Raw genomic sequence first — 20012 nt, 5'->3', positions numbered from 1 at the left:
CTGCCACTTGTCAACAGCAGCTGTCTCAGGAGACCAGAGCAATCCTCCGTAAGCTAGACAGTCCCATTTAACAATGCTCGGTTCGACTTTCGCAGACTTTGAAGGCGTGGCCCTTGAAATCCACACCCTTCGAAGGATGCAGCCTCTGTATTGGGACACAGCTATGGACGGACATGTTCTACTTTGCTGATAAGAGCTTTCTAGTTGAAGTAAGACATTGTTAGATTAATGTTTTATTGGCCATACCTAGGTCCATGGTCTGCTCTGAGGGGTCTGACGGGATACCCCAGAACATGATACTGGTCAACATGGTGCAGAGCAGCAGCGAACAACAGCAGGAGACACGCTGTACCCGTGTGAAATTACTACTTGGGGGACAACTGATTACAGAGAACCAGATGTGACCATCACGGAAATCTTTTGCAGTCTTCATGAAGAACAAATTACTGTAACATTTGAAGACAATAAATTAAACATTAATGAGAAAATACCAAACATTTTGTGAAAATTATAATTAGTTCTTGTCCCAAACGTTTTTGTCATCTCACAGCTACATACCTAAACCTTTTTAAGTCCATTTCTGTTGCAACTGGAAATACTTTATCTAGTGTGCATTCTCCCAAGTCAATGGCCAACCACGAGCTGCACAGGAACTGCCATTTCTGCCCAGTTTTCAGGTCCTGTACCATTACTTTGTTAACATACCTGTAACAATTACAAAGAGTCATATACAGGAAAGTACTGAAATTACACAGACGAAAACAACATGCCTCCCAGGAAATCTGACAAAGTACTGTGTGACACATTTCCCATAAACTTTACCAAGAAGGATGCTGTCCTGAGTTGTCATGCCAGAGCCTGATACTTTGTAGCTCTCCCAGTGAGTATGGGCTGGTCAACAAGAATATGTCCAGTCCTCCCCTTTCAAACACTGGCTTTTCAGGGTCAGTCAAATGATGAGGTTCACTCTCTCCCTCTGTGCCTTGTAGAGTCACTGTCACCTGGAACAATGTTATGTTGTGTTAATTTTGAACGACACAAAAGTGTCCCTGAAAAAATGCTGCAACAAAATATGGTCGACACTAACCTGTGAAGAGGTGGAGGCACCACGACGATGTCCTGTGTTGACACTCAACAAGTAATGATATTCAGCTAAGGGATCATTGTCCTCAAGTACTGTGACCTTCACCTTTAAATTGGCAGATTAACATTAAAGTTAAACAAAGAAGTTTTTCTTATTAATAGTATTGGGAATTATCTATACGTATCTCAAATTGGCTCTTTAAGAAAACCAGCAAACCTTGACTGCATCCTGAATGTCTTTTCTTCGTGCCCACATCACAACCACCAGGTAAGCCAGGATAATGGCACCTACAAAACACACCACCACCGGGTTGTTGACGAAGGTGCCGAAGAGTTCAGCAGTGCGGGACACATCAACCACGTTGGGCATTACGAAGAAAGAGCTTCCAAAAAAGGTCAAATGGGTACATAGGCATTGAGTAACCAATCTCGTAGTACGAGGGCCAACCTGAAAAAAAAAAAAGTAAGGCTCTAACCATGAGGTCCTAAATGACATGCTTATTCAGTTTAAAGGGGTGTTCACACCAAGAGTGATTGCACCGACATACCAACTGGAAGTCACAATGAATGTTGGCAATTTGCGATATCAATGATTGTTGGCAATGCAATGTGGGCAGTGACTGAACAAAATAGAAAGACTTTATGAGATGAGAAGTGACACCTCAAAACCACTGTATAGCCATTTGGTGATGTCCAGCGATAAAATCACTGTCAGTGTGAACTGTCCTTAAAAGACATTGGTTGTTCAGCTTACCCTACAGCCATCACCACTCCAATTGGCCTTCATCTCATCCCAATACAAACAGTGAGCAGCAATGGTTGTGATGAAAACTGAGGCATTTGTCGAATTCACCCCTGCACCAACAACAGGCCTCACCAGTAGATAGTAAACGCCTACTTCCACTGTCATCTCCATAGGGTTAAGCACCCATGTGTACCTCTCCTCTGCACCACAAAAAAACAAACAGAATAATTATCTTTTGCAAATATTATTTCATAAATTCTGTTGAATTGTTTATATTTGTTAATAACCTTCAGAGTTGCCCCCTTGAGGCAGTTGGATCCGAGCCTCATAATTTGTGTCATTAGGGTAGTCCTGAAAACCCAGGAGCAACTGCAGAGGGATCTCCTCTGAGGGGTCTAACTTGAAAACCAGAAATATATTGGGTGCAGTCACATTAATGACCACAGTGCTGAAGTTTCCTAGTTCCAGAAGAGTTTGGTTAACCTCTGCCATATCCATCCTTGGTAGGAGAATCTAGAAAATGAAAAAGATAGATAAGGTCTGGGTGTTTTATATTTACAGTAGCCAAGCTTTTGGACACTTGCTGACAATCTTCTTTTACCTCAATCTCCTCAGTGAGATTTGCCACTGTAATCACAGAGCCATTTGTTTTGGTAAGAGAAAGAGACCCCACTGATCCACTGATACGGTCGCCCTCACACCATGAGAATGGATTTATTCCAAAACTTGTCATCTGTAAATAGGTTCAAGAATAAATTAACATTACAGAAATCTAATCTTTGAATCTTATCTCTTAGGGTTGTCTTAGTTTCAAGGTTGCCTGGAGGGGAAAGGTGTCCAAAGCACATCAACTAGTCACGGGGTACCTCAAGGGCCAGTGCTTGGACCTGTACTCTTCTCCATATACACTACATTACTGGGAAAATTTGTACAGGCACATGGTTTTTCCTACCACTGTTATGCACACAACTCTACTTTTTATTACAACCAGATAATCCCATCTCCAACTCAACCTATCGAAGAGGTTTCTTGTCTTTCCAGCCACTCCAACATTTCAACAATAATTTCAAACAGATCTGCCAAAAACCTTTGGGTAATCTTTTATGACCAACTGACATTCAAAAAACTCTTTGCAAAGACAGCACGGTCATGAAGGTTTGCACTGCACAACATTAGGAATATCAGGCCCTTCCTAACTGAGCATGCAGCACAACTCTTCATCCAGGCCCTTGTAACTTCTAGACTAGACTATTAAAATGCTCTTCTGGCTTTTGTTATTGCCTCCTTAAAATGAATCACATTTGTATGATCACACTCTGTATAAAAGCATCTGCAAAATGAATAAATTCACAGAACTCACCCGTACATCTACTGGTTCATCTGCAGACAAAACATCAGAGCCCAGAGATGGGAGCATAAAACTGGCAGAGCTGTTCTTCTGAATGTTAAAGGGCTGTTTCTGAAGACCATCTGGTGATAATCTGAAAGATCACAGCAGAATGATTTGTCTTGTGGCTTAGGCTGCAATGTGAAGACCCCATAAAATTAACATTTGTGCTTTTGAACAATTAATTCGCATTATTCTCTTACCTGTTGACATATAAACCAAAAACGGAAGTGCTCAGTATGGTGGGCTGCTGGTTAACCTTTTTCCCAGCCAACAAGGCACTCTGAACATTGTCCACAGTGTTTAGTAAATGACTGGAGATCTCACTCTGTAACAGAGGGGAATGAAAACAGTGTCAAGAGTGATGGTTTTAAATCAGCACGTGAAGCAGGGCTCGGGTGTTGTGAAGTACCTGTTCAGAAGTATTGGAGGAAACTTTGAGGATGTTACTAACAGCGTCAATTATTGGTGTGGATGCTTGCAGTATATGTTCAGAGGACTCCTCACCAGAAAGCGTCAAAGAGACCAGGGCCTTACTGAGGTTCGTCAGCAGAGAACTTGCCTGTAACTGTAGCCAAAATGGATGAGTTAGGAAAGAGGTGTATTACTACTAAGGTATTACTACCATCTAAATCCATCCCGACTGTTTCAAAGTACCTGCGCAGTGCCTGTCAGTTCGTGACCTTGTGTGGTAAGGCCTGCAACCACATTAGCACTCATCTGCACCTCTGCTGGATTATTTGGGGAGATGGAGCGTGTGGCAACACTCAAACTCAGCAACATCTCTTGTCTCAGCTTTAGTCAGAAGAGACATACTGTATTTGGTTATTCAGAATTACAACATATTCAATTCAATTCACATTTTTTTGTATAGCGCTTTTCACAATACACATCGTTTCAAAGCAGCTTTACAGAAAATCCATGAGTCCACATTACATTTTAGAGTAACTGTTAAAAAGTTATGTATTTCAGAAATGTACATATACAAAATCACAGCTAAAACTGTATTAATTTTATGTAATAATTAAAGGCAGAGGGTTCAAATAAACACTGGGAATATAAAAACAAATAACTGAATGTGCATATTCCCTATAGACTACCTCTTTTTTGAGACTGTCATGCCGTTCGTCAAGTGATGCATCATTCAGTCTGTCGGACACAGACTGGAACATCTGAGCCAGCGCTGGCCCAGTGAGTCGACCTTGTTGCTGCAGCTGAGACACCTGACTGGAAACCAGTGCCTGAAGATCTTCAACTGTGTGCTTAGTACTGGTGTCCTTTACCTGGAATATCATGCACAACAATTTCATTTCCACAATTCTGTCATTATGTCTGTCTTGGCTGTCACTCTTTTCCTTTTATCTGACTAATTCTCACGTAATGGTCACATGGTCCCCATAACCTAGTACTGACATTTGATTAACACGATAAATCATTATATAGGCTTTATACTACATCCATTGATAGATTACACTCTGTTTAATTGTCAAGGTATGTGGCTGATATGAACATGACGAAGGAATAAACTAAATATTCTTTAATTATAACTTCCAACACAAGAAATAGGAGAATAACATGAAGAAACATAACCTCGTAACTTAAACAATACAGGACAAGGGACAGACTGAAACCGAGAGCCTAAATACATTTAAGGAGTTAAGGATCTAATTAATAAGGGACAGGTGAATGAGATGAACTAATGAGACAAACGGGAAAACTGGGTCGAAGGAAATTAGCAACTGAACACAATGAAACCAAAGACAAGACAAAACCCTGACATTAATATGTAATGCAAAATAAAATATAAACATACATTTTTATTTGTTGCAAATTTGCATGTTCCCATTCATCCCTATTACATATTAATAAAAAAAAAAAAAAAAGAATTTGGTTAAAAAACAAGATTTGTTTGACCTAAATATTGCATTGATTGAATTTATTGGTTTACAATGTCATTGTTTACTTTCTATATAGTTTTTTATGATCAGTGATTATAGTTCATTACTGATTTTCCTTTTCTTTTTCTTGAGACAAAATATACTAAATGTACAAAATATGTTTTGAAAGAGAAATCAGTTCGTTTTTCATTTGTAATGTTTGATTTATTACAAGGCAAAACTGAATAACCTAACTACTAGAATTTTCTCAGATATATAATCATATTATCAAGCATAAATAAGTAAGTACATAGATTCCAATCTTACTGTGTGTGACAGGGCTATATTAGGGTCAAGATTAGTAATGATAAAAAACTAAAACAAGCCATACATTTAGGATTGGTCATTTGTTATATTATCTGAATATTCATCCCTCTGTGCTGGTCCCTCACTGTGTAGTCGTTACAGATCTGGTATTTTAGGCCTGAAGTGGAAAAATATCATTTCTTGAAATTTGGCAGTGATTTATTACATGTTTGAGGGACTACTGGCAGAGTTATATGAGAATGAGCCATCTGTTTAATTAATTTAGCTGAACTGTAAGTGTTTTTTTTGTTTTTTTTGTTACTTTCTTTTGAAAAGATGCTCATAAACAAATAAGCTCAACTACAAACCCAAGTGGTTACAGCAGTGTCAGCAGTAACACCCGCTGCGTTCCTAACAGTGATGTCCACTTCCAGACTGTAGTTGTTATGTACATTCCCTAGAGGGAGGTAAAGCGACTCCACGGTGGGCTCGGCGCCACAGTAAAAATAATGACCTGCAAAATAGGTCAAAGTACTAGGAGTTAACTTCTATATGCATAGGCCGATTTTACTTTCATTAGGAAGAACAAAATTTAGAATAAAAATCGCATTTCTCACCACCGGCGGTTTTGAAGCAGAACACACAGGGCCTGGCTTTGCAGAAAGATGGATCCACAGAGCAGCTGATCTTAAAGGGAGAGAGAACATCACCCACGAGAGGGCTAATGATGCAGGAGGGAGGACGCAAGACGACGGGGGGCGTTACAGGCTTGAGGGGTTCGTCGGTAGTATGAGAAGATTGAGACTCTGTAGTCGACAAAGGCGGAATGACTTCTGATGAGGAATCAGGATCAGTATCGGATGCACCAATGGGAACAGTGTATCTAGCAGATCCAGATAAGCTGTCTTTGATAGCTAAGAGAAAACACAGATTTGGCATTAATCAATTGGCGTCTCAAATTTAATTAATATTAGTCACACAAGTTAAACTTTATTTTACAGTGTCCTTGTTACAAATATGACATGTACTTACTATAGTAATAACAGTAAATTATGCATAATTACATGCAACGAACACTAAATCTGTTTTGTTTGTTGTCATTGTCATGTTTCTGTGTCTTGCCATGTGATTCCCTGTTTGTCATGTGATCCTGCCATGTTCACAGGTGTTCCTTGTCTTGTAATTAGTCTATGTATTTAATGCCGCGTTCCAGGCAACCTGTAACCTGTGTATTTCCAACCTTATACCCGTGAAAGTGCACTGGAATGGCAGTCAAACCCGTGGCTTCCCACCCGTGAACTCGTACTAGATCGATGTACTCCCAGTTACGAGTTGGAAAAACACGGGTTACAGGTTGCCTGGAACGCGGCATAAGCCCTCGTGTTTGCCCTGTGTCTTTGTCGAGTATTTTAGGATTGTGTCTAGTCTATGTTCTTGCTTCTAGTTTCCATGCTTTGTCATGTTTTTGTTTTATGTTTAATCTTGTGTTTGATAATTAAAGTTGCATTTGGGTTCTCTACATCTTGCCTCCAGTGGAATCATTCATAACAAAATCAAACCCTAACCCTATAGTAAGTACATTAATTAATATTACTCAGTACTTGAATGTATAATTACGCTGTAACAAGGACACCTTAAAATAAAGTGTGACCAAATATTAATATTAGACATACAAATAATTTGGAGTTAAACTTTATTTTAAGGTGTCATTGTTACAGTGTAATTACACAAATAAGTACTGAGTAGTTTTAATTAACAGAATGTACGTTTTAGGGTTAGGGTTTGGTTTAGGATTAGTTACATGTAATTATGCATAATTTACTGTTTTTAGGGTTGCACTTTATTTTACAGTATGTGCATTTACATGTACTTAGAGTTTTCTTACCTAAGAAAGTACTGGCAATATAAGGTAACTACATGGGTTAAGGTTGAGTTTAGCGGGTAGGTTCAGGGTTAGTGCCTAGTTATTACCCAGTTATTGCAATTACTAAAATACGTACATAATATGCACATGGGGAACAGGACTGTAAAATAAAGTGCTACCGTTTTTTAATATGGCTGTTAAACGATTAATCGCGATTAATCGCATCCAAAATAAAAGTTTGTTTTTACATAATACATGTGTGTGTACGGTGTATAATTATTTTCTATATATAAATACGCACACATGCATGTATATATTTAAGAAATATTTGCATGTATATACTGTGTATATATATTTATATTATATATAATTTATATTATATATAAATATTTTATATATAAATAACACATTTTCTTAAATAAATATATGCATGTGTGTGTATTTATATATAGAAAATAATTATACTCCGTACACAGACATAAATTATGTAAACACAAACTTTTATTTTGGATGCGATTAATCGTGATTAATCGTTTGACAGCCCTAATATTTACATGTATTACAAGGACACTTTAAAATAAAGTGTAACCTAATTTGGTGGTCCCAAAAATCCACAGCTAAAAGTATGAATGTCACTGCATTAGATAATAATGTCAAACCAACTGGCATTTTTTATATATATATTTAAAGACTGCACAAATACTCTTTTCAAGCAAAAAAAAGAAAAAAAAAGAAAAAAGTTTTAAATGGTAAAATGACTCTTTCTGGTTCATAGTTACTGTGATTAAGTAAAACTGTGTGAACTTGAGGAGAATTGACTTTATACATCCACTAACATCACTATAACAGCATTTATGTAGAAGTGACCAAAAATGGCATGTGCAGCTGCTGCTGTTTTGATATGTAGTTATCTGTGCATTGAAATTCATATTTGTTTAAGTGTGATTTCAGTCATTTTGGGGCCACTCCTCAGAAGAATGGGTACAATTTACAAGTAAAGCGACTCTTACCATAAACCACCACTGTGATATCCCGCTTTGCTTTTTGAAGTACATCACTCTCGATGGTATACGAGCTGCTGCCCTCTGCCTGCTGTATCAATGGCTTTTTCACTGACTCTGAGTAACAGTTGCTTGGCAAAAGCTGTAAGAAAGTCATTTGTATTTTAATGCACCATCCAAGCACATTGTGTCACGTTTAAAAAGACTGATGTGGGTCACTTGTGAAAAAGAAGTGAGATTAATTGGACTGATACTTCAAATTTTACAATGAGATATTTCAAACAATACATGCAGATAATATTAATGGTAGCCTATATTTTAATTATAATATTAATTAAATAAAAGGCCATTTAAATAGAGTATGCTTTCATGACTATGTTTCTTAACAGTTAAGTGCACTTTGTAATAATGCCAAATTGAAAGTTTTACTTTAAATTACATTTTATTTTTTAATCTTTTGTCATGCTTTAGTGAAGTACACTTGTTTTAATGTGTTGGCTAACATGCTAAAGTACATGTTAAATCATTTTAACTGTAGTGTGTTAATAGATATTACATTTAAAGTTAATATATTTATTTTAAATGCAACTTTATCATTACAAATACATTTAAAAACAAGTTTAAACAGAAACAACATTATAAATGCTTGTCAGTGCGTTCGGCAGTACACTTTCATCATATTTCAACGAAATAGAAGCAATTAAGAAATTACATATAAAGATGTACTTAAGTGGGTTGAAAAAGCACTCTAAAGTTCAGTTAACTGCATTTGTTATAAATTTAAAATATAATACATTTTATAATAATTACGAATTAACATGCAATTAAGTGTCTGTTAAACGCTACATTCAGTTCACACTTTTAAGTATATTCTTTTAAAGTATATTATTTTCGTATTTTAAAAGCATGCTAAAGTATACTTCATTTTCAGAAGGGATCGCATGCAAAACTGGATTGATTTTCATAAAGCACACTGAAAGATCACTCTAAAGCTACAGGTTTAATGACTGTCATGTCATAACACAACATAAAAACACTTACACTAAAACTCTTAGTCTTCTCGAAGTACCAAACTATTTTCTCACATCCTTCACACTGCACCTGTAGCTTCACACTGTCGGCAACGTTCACTGGAGCGCAGTTGGAACAGCTAAAGAGACAGGACATAAAGTATAGACCGGTTTCAAAGTAGCACAAATGACAACAAAGACATTTTGACCGTATTAATCCAATCGGTTACATTCTTCTTACGTAAGAGTGAGCTTCATATTTTCCCTTGGAATCACAGTGATGCATCTGGTTCCAGTTTGCCTGCGACCATGTGACGTGCTAAGTACAGAATACTCTGAGAAACTGTATACTGGTGGAAGACAAGTTTCGGATATCTCGTAATCTCTAGCTCTCACTTCAGCCGGACAGGGGCAAGAGCCACCTACAGTACAAAGAAAAGGGAAAGAAAGCGTGAATGTGATTTCACCAAGTCCAACATGCTCTTCTTTGATCCTGGAACATCATTCCAATCAACCAATCAGATCTGAGGGACAAGTTTACAGTTTATGTCAAGTTTAGGCTTAATATCAGGGTTGTGTGCTTCTACATCAGTGTTATTCACCATCATTTCCCTCTGATTTTTAGGGATAACTTATTAGATTTAGGGATAGGGATAGGACTACATTTTTGGACGGGAATGTTGTTCCAGGTCAGGATCAATAAAACACGTTGATCCAGGAACATGTTGCACTGCAAAATCACGGTGACCACCCCGATAATATCGGTTGTCCTAACAGACGTGACAAAAAGCATCTTTCTCCACTGATGGCTATTCAAAAGTATCCATGTTTTCAGACTAAACTGATTGCAAGCAACATATATTGCTAGTATTTCACAATAATATAGTCAATGTTTCATCATTGGCCAGTTTCTTTAGAAATCGTAAAACTGTCCAAGTAACTGCTATTGAGATTTCTTCAGTTATTATAGACATCCCTGGATCAAAACACAGTATTTGTGATTGAGTTATAGTGGTACTTACTGCACGTCCAGAGAGCGTTGTCATCATTAAGTTTATCAACAGATAGCTTGACGCTGGTAGTGCCGATGACTGGGATCTCTGGATCTACAGTGATATGCAGATTAGCTCTGGGAATTCTCACATGCTCACCGATCTGTTGAAATTATAGAAGTGTAATGGATGTGCTGCCTTTTTTACTGGAATGTTCTGGGTTCAGTAAAAGTATTGACAACATATATGGCATCCAGGAAATTATTTGAATACCATCACTTTGTGTAAAAACCAACAAAAATGGGTAAAAATTTAGTTTAGGGTCCAATTCTCACTATTAACTAGTTGCTAATTGGCATGCATATTACTAGGATATTGGCTGTTTATTAGTACTTATAAAGCACATATTAATGCCTTCACATATTCTGCATGACCTTATTCTGCATTCCTAATCCTAAACTTAACAACTACCTTACTAACTATTAATAAGCCGTAATTACGAGTTTATTGAGGCAAAAGTCGTAGTTAATAGTGAGAATTAGACACTGAACTAAAATGTGACACAACAATGTATGTACAATAATGCATTAACAGTGGAACTCTAAGGTGCAAGTCGTTGCACTGGAATAATGCTAAATTACACATTATTTCAAAATACAGCCAAATTATTTAACCAAAATAGACTTGCATGCATTACATTATTGTAAACACGATTTGTTTTTACAAACTAATGATGTTGAAATGATCTTCTGTGGTAATCAACATCATCTCACATAGAGCTCTTGAATTTGAGCTTAAGTATTGAATGCGTGTATGTGTTTATGTGTTTGACTCTGGATCACATACTGTGTCTCCATCCTGTTGGTTCACTGTTTCGTTGTGACAATAAACTGTTGTGTTTCCACCGTCCGTTTCCATGCTTGAGAATGAATTCTCTGCTCTGACCACAATATTAAATGTGCCTAAATGATAGGATAGAGAAACAATCAGACTGAAGAACATGCAAATTACACACGACTACATGACCAAAAGCGTTAGGATATATATTTTTTTATAATAATGTATATTTAAATGTACAGTATGTCCAAATCCTTTTTCATATTTTCAGTGGCGTGAAGGCCTGGAGGGCAACTTAGCTTAATGTGTCTCATTCATATTCTGTGCACATCTGCTTATGTGTCATCAATAAGATACTGAATTTGGTCTTTTAATAACAATATAGTACATTAGCACAAACCTGGAAAAAAAAGTAGCGTATGGGTTACCAGAGGAAAGCATTGTTTTGCCCTTCAGGTGGGCTTTTCTATAAGTATGTGACGTCACGTGAAAACTACAAATGTTTTGAAATGAAACATCCACTTTTGGCCATGCAAAGTACATGTCAATCAAATGGAAGCACCTTGCATTGTGTTTGAGACGTGGAAAAGCTGTGGACCTCCATGCAGCATCTCATGCATCTCAGAGAAGGTGTGATTGGCTCCAGACAGCATGAAATGCAGTTGCACCGGAGCTCCCCGAGCCAGAGTCACGTTGACCTGGAGGACACGCACCGGACACTGCTCGTGCTCGAGCTCCACGACTGCTATGAGGCCTTCCACCGGCTCCAGCAAGCACAGATCCAGGACGGTGGAGACATCTTTCGGCGTCACCCCGTTGACAGCCACAATAGTAAGCTGGTGGCAGCCTGGCCCGAGCTTCTGCTGTACCTCTGGAGATACAGGGATGTCATGGGGAACGATCCCTCTGATAGCAGATGCGGACATCAGCTCTGTATCTCCATGCTGAATTTTGTAGGTTATATTTGTTCCTAACGGAAGTAAACATTAATTTAGATATTGTCCGTTTTTAACACTTATATAATGTCCTTTGAATTACTATACGTGTTTTTGTCATCTGGTGGTTGAAAATGAATGTAAGTAAATGGATAATAAGACTTAAAATATTGCAACAATTGCAAGAAATACTGTAAGTATAACTTTTTATAAAGTCAGAAATGCAAGATATAAACGTAAAAAAAAATTAAGTCAGAATTGCGAGATTTAAATGTATACAAATAAAGTCAGAATTGCGAGATATAAACTTACAAAAATAAAGTCAGAATTGCGAGAGATATAAACTTGCAATTGCAAGAAAAAAAGTCAGAAATGTGAAATAAAAAGTCGCAATTAACTTTTTATTTTATTTTTATGCCATGGTGGAAAGAAGCTTCTATAAAATTGTATTCCCTTTTCATAAGAAAATAATTAAATAATAATAACATTTATTTTTTACCTGCGTCTAACTCCACTTGGATTTTCAGAGGGTTATTATAAAGTGCTTTGCAGTTGGTATAGTCTGTGGATTGATTCATGCTGTGGCACTTTATAGTCCCAAACTCCCCAAGTGGTTCCTGGATAGTGATGATTTTGTGGGCTGTCACGTGCCATTCACTGGTGCTGCACTCCACTCCGACAGTGAATACTCCAGCGCGACTGTACTTATGGACCACATTCTCCATCCTAAAGAGTTCTCACAGTCAAGCATTAGTCAGTCAAAGTTCCCTTGTGATAAAGAAGTGTGCTTAATTGTATTGAGTACTTAAAATCTTGAAGGCATATTTTATACTTGAAAGTATAAAAAAAAGCTATGCTAATATAATATTAATGAAATAAAAGACCTCTGAAGTACACTTAAAGAAAGGACATTTCCATGTTTCGTAACACACTTAAGTACACTTTTTTAAAACTTTTTTCATTATATTTGAATAATCTTTAGTGAAGTACTTATTTTGATGTGTTAAACATACTAAAGCACTTATAATTTTAATTGTATGTTATTTGATAAGTTAATGTATTTTAAATGTTAATTACAACATCATCTTTACAAATGTTTAATTACAAACATGACATGCATGTTTCAACAGTAATGTAATTAAGTCTAATTTAGTTTACCATAAATGCTTGTTCGTAATACCCTATAACAATATTCCGAAGACAATAGATATAATTATAAAATTATATATAAAGATTGTACTGAATGTACACTTTAGTTTACTTCAAATCTTGAAGGTATATTTTATTCTTGAAAGTATAAAAAAACTATGGTATACTAGATAATATAATATTAATGTAATAAAATATCTCTTAAGTGCACTTAAAGAAAGAACATTTTCATGACTATGTTTCTTAACACACTTTAAAAAAAAAAAAAACTTTTTTCATTATATTTGAATAATCTTTTGTCATGCTTTAGTGAAGTACACTTATTTTGATGTGTTGGACATACTAAAGCACATGTTAAGTACATGATTATAATTTTAACAATAGTATGTTATTTGATAAGTTAATATATTTTAAATTTGCATCATCATTACAAATGTTTAATTACAAATACATGACATGCATGTTTCAACAGAAATATCATTAAAAGTCTAATTTAGTTTACCATAAATGCTTTTTAGTAATACTTTATAACAATATTCTGAAGACAATAGATATAATTATAAAATTATATATAAAAGATGTCCTACATAAGTGGGTCCAAAAAGCATTCTTACACTTAAAAATAAAGGTTCTTTATCCGCATTGATGGTTCCATGAAGAACCTTTTACATCCATGGAACCTTTCCATTCCACAAAAGGATTAGATTATTAAAATGTTCTTCACACTAAGAAAGAAAATGGTTCTATTAAGAACTTTTCACTGAAAGATTCTTTGGAGAGACAAAAACGGTTATTTTATTGAATTGCTGCCAAAACATCATTTTGGAACCTTTATTTTTGACAGAGTAAGTCTAACTAATTGCATAATTTCAACTATAATACATTTCCATTTCATTCAGTCCTGTACATTCTTTTAAAATATATTATATCTGTAATAAGTAATCTTTTTAAAAGTATGCTAAAGTGTATTTCTTTTTCACAAGGGATATATATATATATTATGTTTCATCATGCCATGCAGAAGGGCAACACTCACTCCTCTGGACTGTAATTATCAATGATGTGTCCATCTCCAGCACTCAAAGTGCACGTGAGGTTGCCTTGAAATGGATGCAGCAACCACTTCACTGTGATGGTAATGTTGTCAAAGACAGCAGCCAGTTTGCTCATCAGCAGATGTAGAGCTGATAACAAGAAGCACAATGACTTAATATCATCCGAAAGTATAGATGTCAATATTATTCAAATTTGGGAATAAAAAACAAATCATAAAAAAGTTCAAGATTAGAGTAGATGTTAAGACATTTTTCAATGGGGAATTATTTAAACATGGTCAACTTTTGATTCGGTAAAGTCTCAGGACAGTTTTTTGTCCTAAAGGTTCAGTATGTAACTCTAACTGCATGCATTTTGTGGAAGAACATTGTTTTGGTTGTGCTTCGGCTCTGTGTGACTGTGCGGATGAATATAACCGTTCGTTCTTAATAGATAATGCTTTGCATTGACCTCTGTCTGAGAGCTACATATGGACATCTATCTGTTCAGTAAAATACTTACTAACCTGTCGAGTGTAAAAACACCATCATCTCCATGTCGCTTTTACAACATTTCAAATCCCTCAGTTCTCGACATCCCTGAAAAGCCAAGCCGATGTTGATTCTTGTTTTATTACGAGCTCTGTCGCGTTCTCTTCTCTCTCCTCTGTTCGCCGTTTGTTTAAAACGGATGATTTCCCGGAGGTTGGAGATTTAGCGGCTCCATGTCAACATTTCTCAACAACTAACCGACGCCACTTCCACACCAGACACACGTCAAAGTGTCAACTTTTCTCTATTTACGGATATGACAAGACACGAGTGACGTATGTCCGCAATTTCCCATGAAAACCATCCAGGTCTACGATATAAACACTTATAATAGGCTCACCATAGTGAATCAGGGAAAGACAAAAACGGATTGATGATGAATTGACTTAAATGTAGTTCATTTTGAATCAGAAAAAGTTACATAGTGTACCTTTAAGTATTGCTTGTGTAACTGAAATGTTCTTTCGACCGACATGTCTAAATAAATGGAGGATTGTGCAACAGATAAGATGACAGAATCCATGCAAACAGTCACGTACCGGGGTAATAAACAAAGTGTCTAAAGGCCACAGTGAGTATTAGATATGCACCATATTATCAACATCAGATATGATGCTTTTTATGTAAGGAAACTGTTACACTGAGATTTCATTTGCCGCATTTGCCGCAATACAGCATTTGTAGGACAAAAGAGTTCTGACCATCTTTGCAATGATATTCCACTGATAAGTAGCTTCCCAGCGCAGGGCACGGCTCTCCAAAAGATGATATATCGGCAGCAGCCTGACACACCTGCAGCCCGTGGCAGTGCTCTTCACAGAAAACAAGAAACAGAACAGTTTACATTCAGTGTGCAAATAATCGCGGACATTAATCACTACATGCTGCTGAATACACAATTGTACATACTCAAATAAACCATTGTGTGAATACCTCTGTAAATATTGAATCCGTGCGTACAGTTGGGCATAATTTCCTTTTTAAAGCTAAGAAGCGTGTAATCTGATAGTTGTCGAGTGCTTTTGTAAATGATAAAGAAGCTTTTTGCGCTTTATTGCCCTTCATGGTTTCAGTCACAAAAAATAATGCTTTTTGCAAAGTCCATATGTTCCCCACTAATAATAAACTGTATAGGTTAGGGAGTGGTTGCATGAAACACTTTTGCAAATATGTAATAAATCTTAAGTTACAAAGCCTGAAATCATAAAATGTACTTTATTGTTTATGGCACTTTCCACTAATACAGTAAGGTAAAAAAAAAACTCTTACATTTTTTTTTAACAAATTGTTAGCAAGATATTTTTAACACATTGCTATTGATTGTAAACCTTGCAAACAAAATATTATATGAGCTGCTGAAATTTCCAACTTTTTATATGGCGTTTGGAATTTTCACAAACATGTTGCCAAATTTTGGGTGGCATTTTATTTTACAGTCCTGTTCCCCATGTACATACTATGTACTCATTATAGTAATTGCACTAGGTACTAACCCTGAATTACCCCTAAACCTCACCTTAACCCATGTAGTTGCCTTATATTACCAGTACTTTCTTAGGTAAGTACACTTTAAGTACACGTCAGTGCACGTACTGCAAAATGTAGTGGGACGTGTAAATACAGTTTAAAACTCTGATATGAGTGTTTTTTTAGGAATAAACAGTAAATAAACATACAACTCAAAAAGACCAAACTTAATAAATTCATTGAGATCAATGGATATGTGAAGGGATAACAGTTAACAGATAACACATGTAAGTGTGTTTGGGTAACAGAGTTGAATGGTTGATCTTAATGGATGCAGTAAGGAACCGTTTGAATTCATGGGACACTTAAGTGTAACCTATTCATGGAAAGTGTGGTATAATAGTGGGAGAGTTGCAGTGGATGTACCTGAGACAGTATCTACTATATCGATCCAGCTGCACTCGTCCTGCTGTGGAGAAGTGTGTGAGGGAGCGTGGCTGGACCTGCAGTAATGCACCGTCTTCCTGCCGTAGAAGCTGTCATCAATCTCTATCACTTGACCAGAGCCACACTGAAGCGTAGCGTTGTGGTCCGCGCAGGCTAAAGAGCGCCCAGACTCTAAAAAAACATTGTTTGATTACTAACTCACGCTCAAAAAGGAAAGTTAAGGAGGAAAATATTTGGTTACACTATATTTTGATGGTCCACTTTAGACATTCTAAGTAGCTTTGCAACTACATGTCAGGTACATTCACATTTACATTTAGACATTTAGCAGACGCTTTTGTCCAAAGCGACTTACAATTTAGGACTAAATTAAGCGAGGCATCGTGAAGAGGCAAAAACAATGCAAGAAGAGCTCAAAATACAAAGTTCAGGCATTGCTCAGAGTAGCATAAGCCTGATAAGGGAGGATTAAAGGAAAAGGAAAGTTTTTTTTTTAATGAGGTTAAGTGCTCACGGAAGAAATTAGTTTTCAGTTGTCTTTTGAATGTTGTCAGGGATTCTGCATCCCGGATGAGGGTGGGGAGATCCTTCCACCAGCATGGAACCGTGAATGAGAATGTTCTGGAAAGTGATTTTGTGGCTCTCTGTCTCGTAGGCGTAGATAACTCTCATTAGAGTATAAGTAGGCTGTAATAGACTGTTAGGTAAGGGGTTCGGATTAGTATAATAAGTTGACATGTAGTTGCAAAGTTACTTGTAGTCAGTAGCATGTCTGTTGGGGAGCATCAAAATAAAGTGTTAGCAGATATTAAGCAGACAGTCTACTAACACTAATGAGAGTTAGCTGACATGTAGTTGCAAAGTTACTTATATAGTAGAGTGTCTAAAGTGGACCATCAAAATAAAGTGAAAATACCAAATATTTTCATATAAAAAAAGAGACCAACCAAACTCGCAGATGAAGTAGAGCTCCTGGCTGCAGTTACTGGTGGCCTCCCACTGAAATCCAGAATTTCTTCTGATGGAGCCACAGGATGCGTTCGGCGAGGGATCCCGGAGCCAGTTGGAATAACTAACATCCGAGCCATCCAACCAGGACAAGGGACCTGAGAACAAAAAGTAACAAAATAAAACAACAACAAAGAGTTACACCCTACATATATCCCTCACAGCCTTGCTTTCATCCACGTTAAATTCAATATGGTGTCTAACATGACTAAGGTCTATGCCTTCCTCACTATATGAACCGAATTCAAACACTTCTCACAAACCGTATTATTGCTAAAGACCAATAACTGATTTAGTGTCAGAAATCAGATAAGATGATCCAAATTTGTTTTGAGCAAGTCTGTGTTAAGGATGTGTTAATTTACGATAAAAAATTTGATAGCAAAATGATAGCAACCCTGTTAATACAAATATGTATCCTTTTTGCCGAAAACAAATACCTAACCTAACCTATCTAACCAGGTGCTGGATATAAACAGCACAACAAAAGACTGTACTCCCTTTTCCTTCATGCCTACAATAGCCATCCATAGAAATGGAGACAAATCTAGCACAAAAGGGGACATGGCAATAAAAAATGTGTCTTTGTAGAGCCAGAGATTGGTGTCAAGCCACAGGCCCATTAACAACCTTCTGCTGTGTAGAGATAACCCGAGTCAGCTGGCAGTAATGCTGGAGATGTTACAGTGTGGGTGCATGATTGAAAAATAGTTTATCTGTATGTGAAACGCAGCTGACAAAAGAGATAAGACATTTTAACAGTCCGTGTCTTGTTGGCTTATTCAAAGCATCACTGACAAGTATGGCCCAAATATATCTATCTATGTATCTATCTATGTATCTATCTATCTTTCTATCTATCTATCTATCTATCTATCTATCTATCTATCTATCTATCTATCTATCTATCTATCTATCTATCTATCTATCTATCTATCTATATATATATATATATATGCCAAATATTTTAGTAATCATCAATTAGGTATCAAAATCAATGAATTAAGTATCATACGAAAGCTTGAACACTCAAAATTAGTCCTGTGAAAAACGTTTTAAAATTGGACATTGAATTACCATAAGTGTACTTCAGTTCAAACCCTTTAAGCGGGCTCACTTTGGGTGATATGAACTTCAAATTTGGAAAACAACTTGGTTAGACATATGGCTTTGATTTTCTAGCAATTTTAGAGTCCAAATTTATTTGTAAAATATGTATTTTGTATAAAATTGTAATGTTTAGATCAATACATTTGCTTTACAGTAAATATAAACTTCTATAAGTTTTATACACATTCATTTTTGTGAAGCCTCTTTCACTTCTGCAATAAAGAAGTCTTCATTTTAAAGAGACCAACCTTAGGTCTGTATTCGAAAGCATTCATGAATTACAACCATTTAAATTCACATACATATGCTTAAAAATTAAGGTCTTGAGAAGCATAGCAAGGAAACTTTCGAAATATACCTTCAGTGTCAGCAGAGTCCAGAGTGAGGTTTGTGGAAGCTGGTGCGAGTCCGATCCACCAGTCCTGCTCCGCCTGCAGGTGTTTTTGGAGAAACTGTTGGGTTTCATCAATCTGGATGAAGGCCAGGTGCCCACCGCCCCGCTCACACCAAGCCTGAGCACTGAGGAAACTGCGCTGGAGAGCCACAAACTCATAGCAGGAGCTCTCAAAGGCCTGCTGGTGCTCTGGACAGGAGAGAACCTCCTCATCGTCACTCCAGACCGAGATGACATGAAAACTCACTATTAGAAACAGAGTGTAGAGAGTGTGATTGTCCATCTTCATCCTTCACTCTGTACATGAACAGAAGCGGCCTGATCCTGGTGTATTTAAAGGCCACTGACGTCCGCCCCCCAAAATGAGAGTCTGATGCTACCAATAGACTTGGACCAATAGACAATGGTTTGACTGCTAGACGGCTGGCCTTTGTGATGTGCTCTTAGATGCATTAACACAATCAGGCCCCTGTGTAAATAACACTACAGAACCATTGATGTCTACATCCACAGCCTGGGCAGAAAGAGATAAGACAAGTGTTGAATCCAAAAACAAAGCTGGCATCTGAGGACCAATTACAAAAATCTTTAATACAGTTTAAATCTAAATCGCCTTGTTGTTTCTACTGTCCATTCTATAAAAATCCAACAGTAAATACAATTAATTAATTTTTTTGAGGAAAATATGAGAGAAAAGCGTATTTCTATGTTGCATACAGTTAAAAGGGCCCATCCCCAAGTTTCTGTGATATTCCGGTTACTATAGATGGTTCAGGTCCATCCTTCAGTGTATTAGATATTTCCAGCTGTTTTA

General features: G+C 36.7%; 1 protein-coding gene across 1 annotated transcript in view; it reads right to left on the bottom strand.

Moving 5' to 3' along the window:
- pkd1l2a (polycystic kidney disease 1 like 2a) overlaps positions 1-19481 on the bottom strand; it is a gene marked incomplete at its 5' end in the record, with an annotated part of 28723 nt that extends 9242 nt beyond the window's left edge. Inside the window, 27 exons of the mRNA XM_079865836.1 lie at positions 247-446; positions 559-705; positions 823-1001; positions 1088-1189; positions 1301-1531; positions 1838-2028; positions 2116-2341; positions 2430-2561; positions 3189-3309; positions 3419-3543; positions 3628-3783; positions 3873-4010; positions 4316-4498; positions 5767-5912; positions 6016-6312; positions 8273-8405; positions 9305-9413; positions 9515-9695; positions 10296-10428; positions 11112-11227; positions 11665-12072; positions 12537-12763; positions 14223-14370; positions 15474-15584; positions 16666-16857; positions 17634-17792; positions 19163-19481. Coding sequence (XP_079721962.1) covers positions 247-446; positions 559-705; positions 823-1001; positions 1088-1189; positions 1301-1531; positions 1838-2028; positions 2116-2341; positions 2430-2561; positions 3189-3309; positions 3419-3543; positions 3628-3783; positions 3873-4010; positions 4316-4498; positions 5767-5912; positions 6016-6312; positions 8273-8405; positions 9305-9413; positions 9515-9695; positions 10296-10428; positions 11112-11227; positions 11665-12072; positions 12537-12763; positions 14223-14370; positions 15474-15584; positions 16666-16857; positions 17634-17792; positions 19163-19481 — 4810 coding nt within the window. The remainder of the gene's footprint in view (positions 1-246; positions 447-558; positions 706-822; positions 1002-1087; positions 1190-1300; positions 1532-1837; positions 2029-2115; positions 2342-2429; positions 2562-3188; positions 3310-3418; positions 3544-3627; positions 3784-3872; positions 4011-4315; positions 4499-5766; positions 5913-6015; positions 6313-8272; positions 8406-9304; positions 9414-9514; positions 9696-10295; positions 10429-11111; positions 11228-11664; positions 12073-12536; positions 12764-14222; positions 14371-15473; positions 15585-16665; positions 16858-17633; positions 17793-19162) is intronic.
- Positions 19482-20012: the final 531 nt, after the last annotated feature.

Source organism: Squalius cephalus (genome assembly GCF_949319135.1).
Source record: "Squalius cephalus genome assembly, chromosome: 3".
Lineage (NCBI taxonomy): Eukaryota > Metazoa > Chordata > Actinopteri > Cypriniformes > Leuciscidae > Squalius > Squalius cephalus.
Note: the sequence above shows the minus strand (reverse complement) of the source record. Positions and strands in the feature narration are given on the sequence as shown.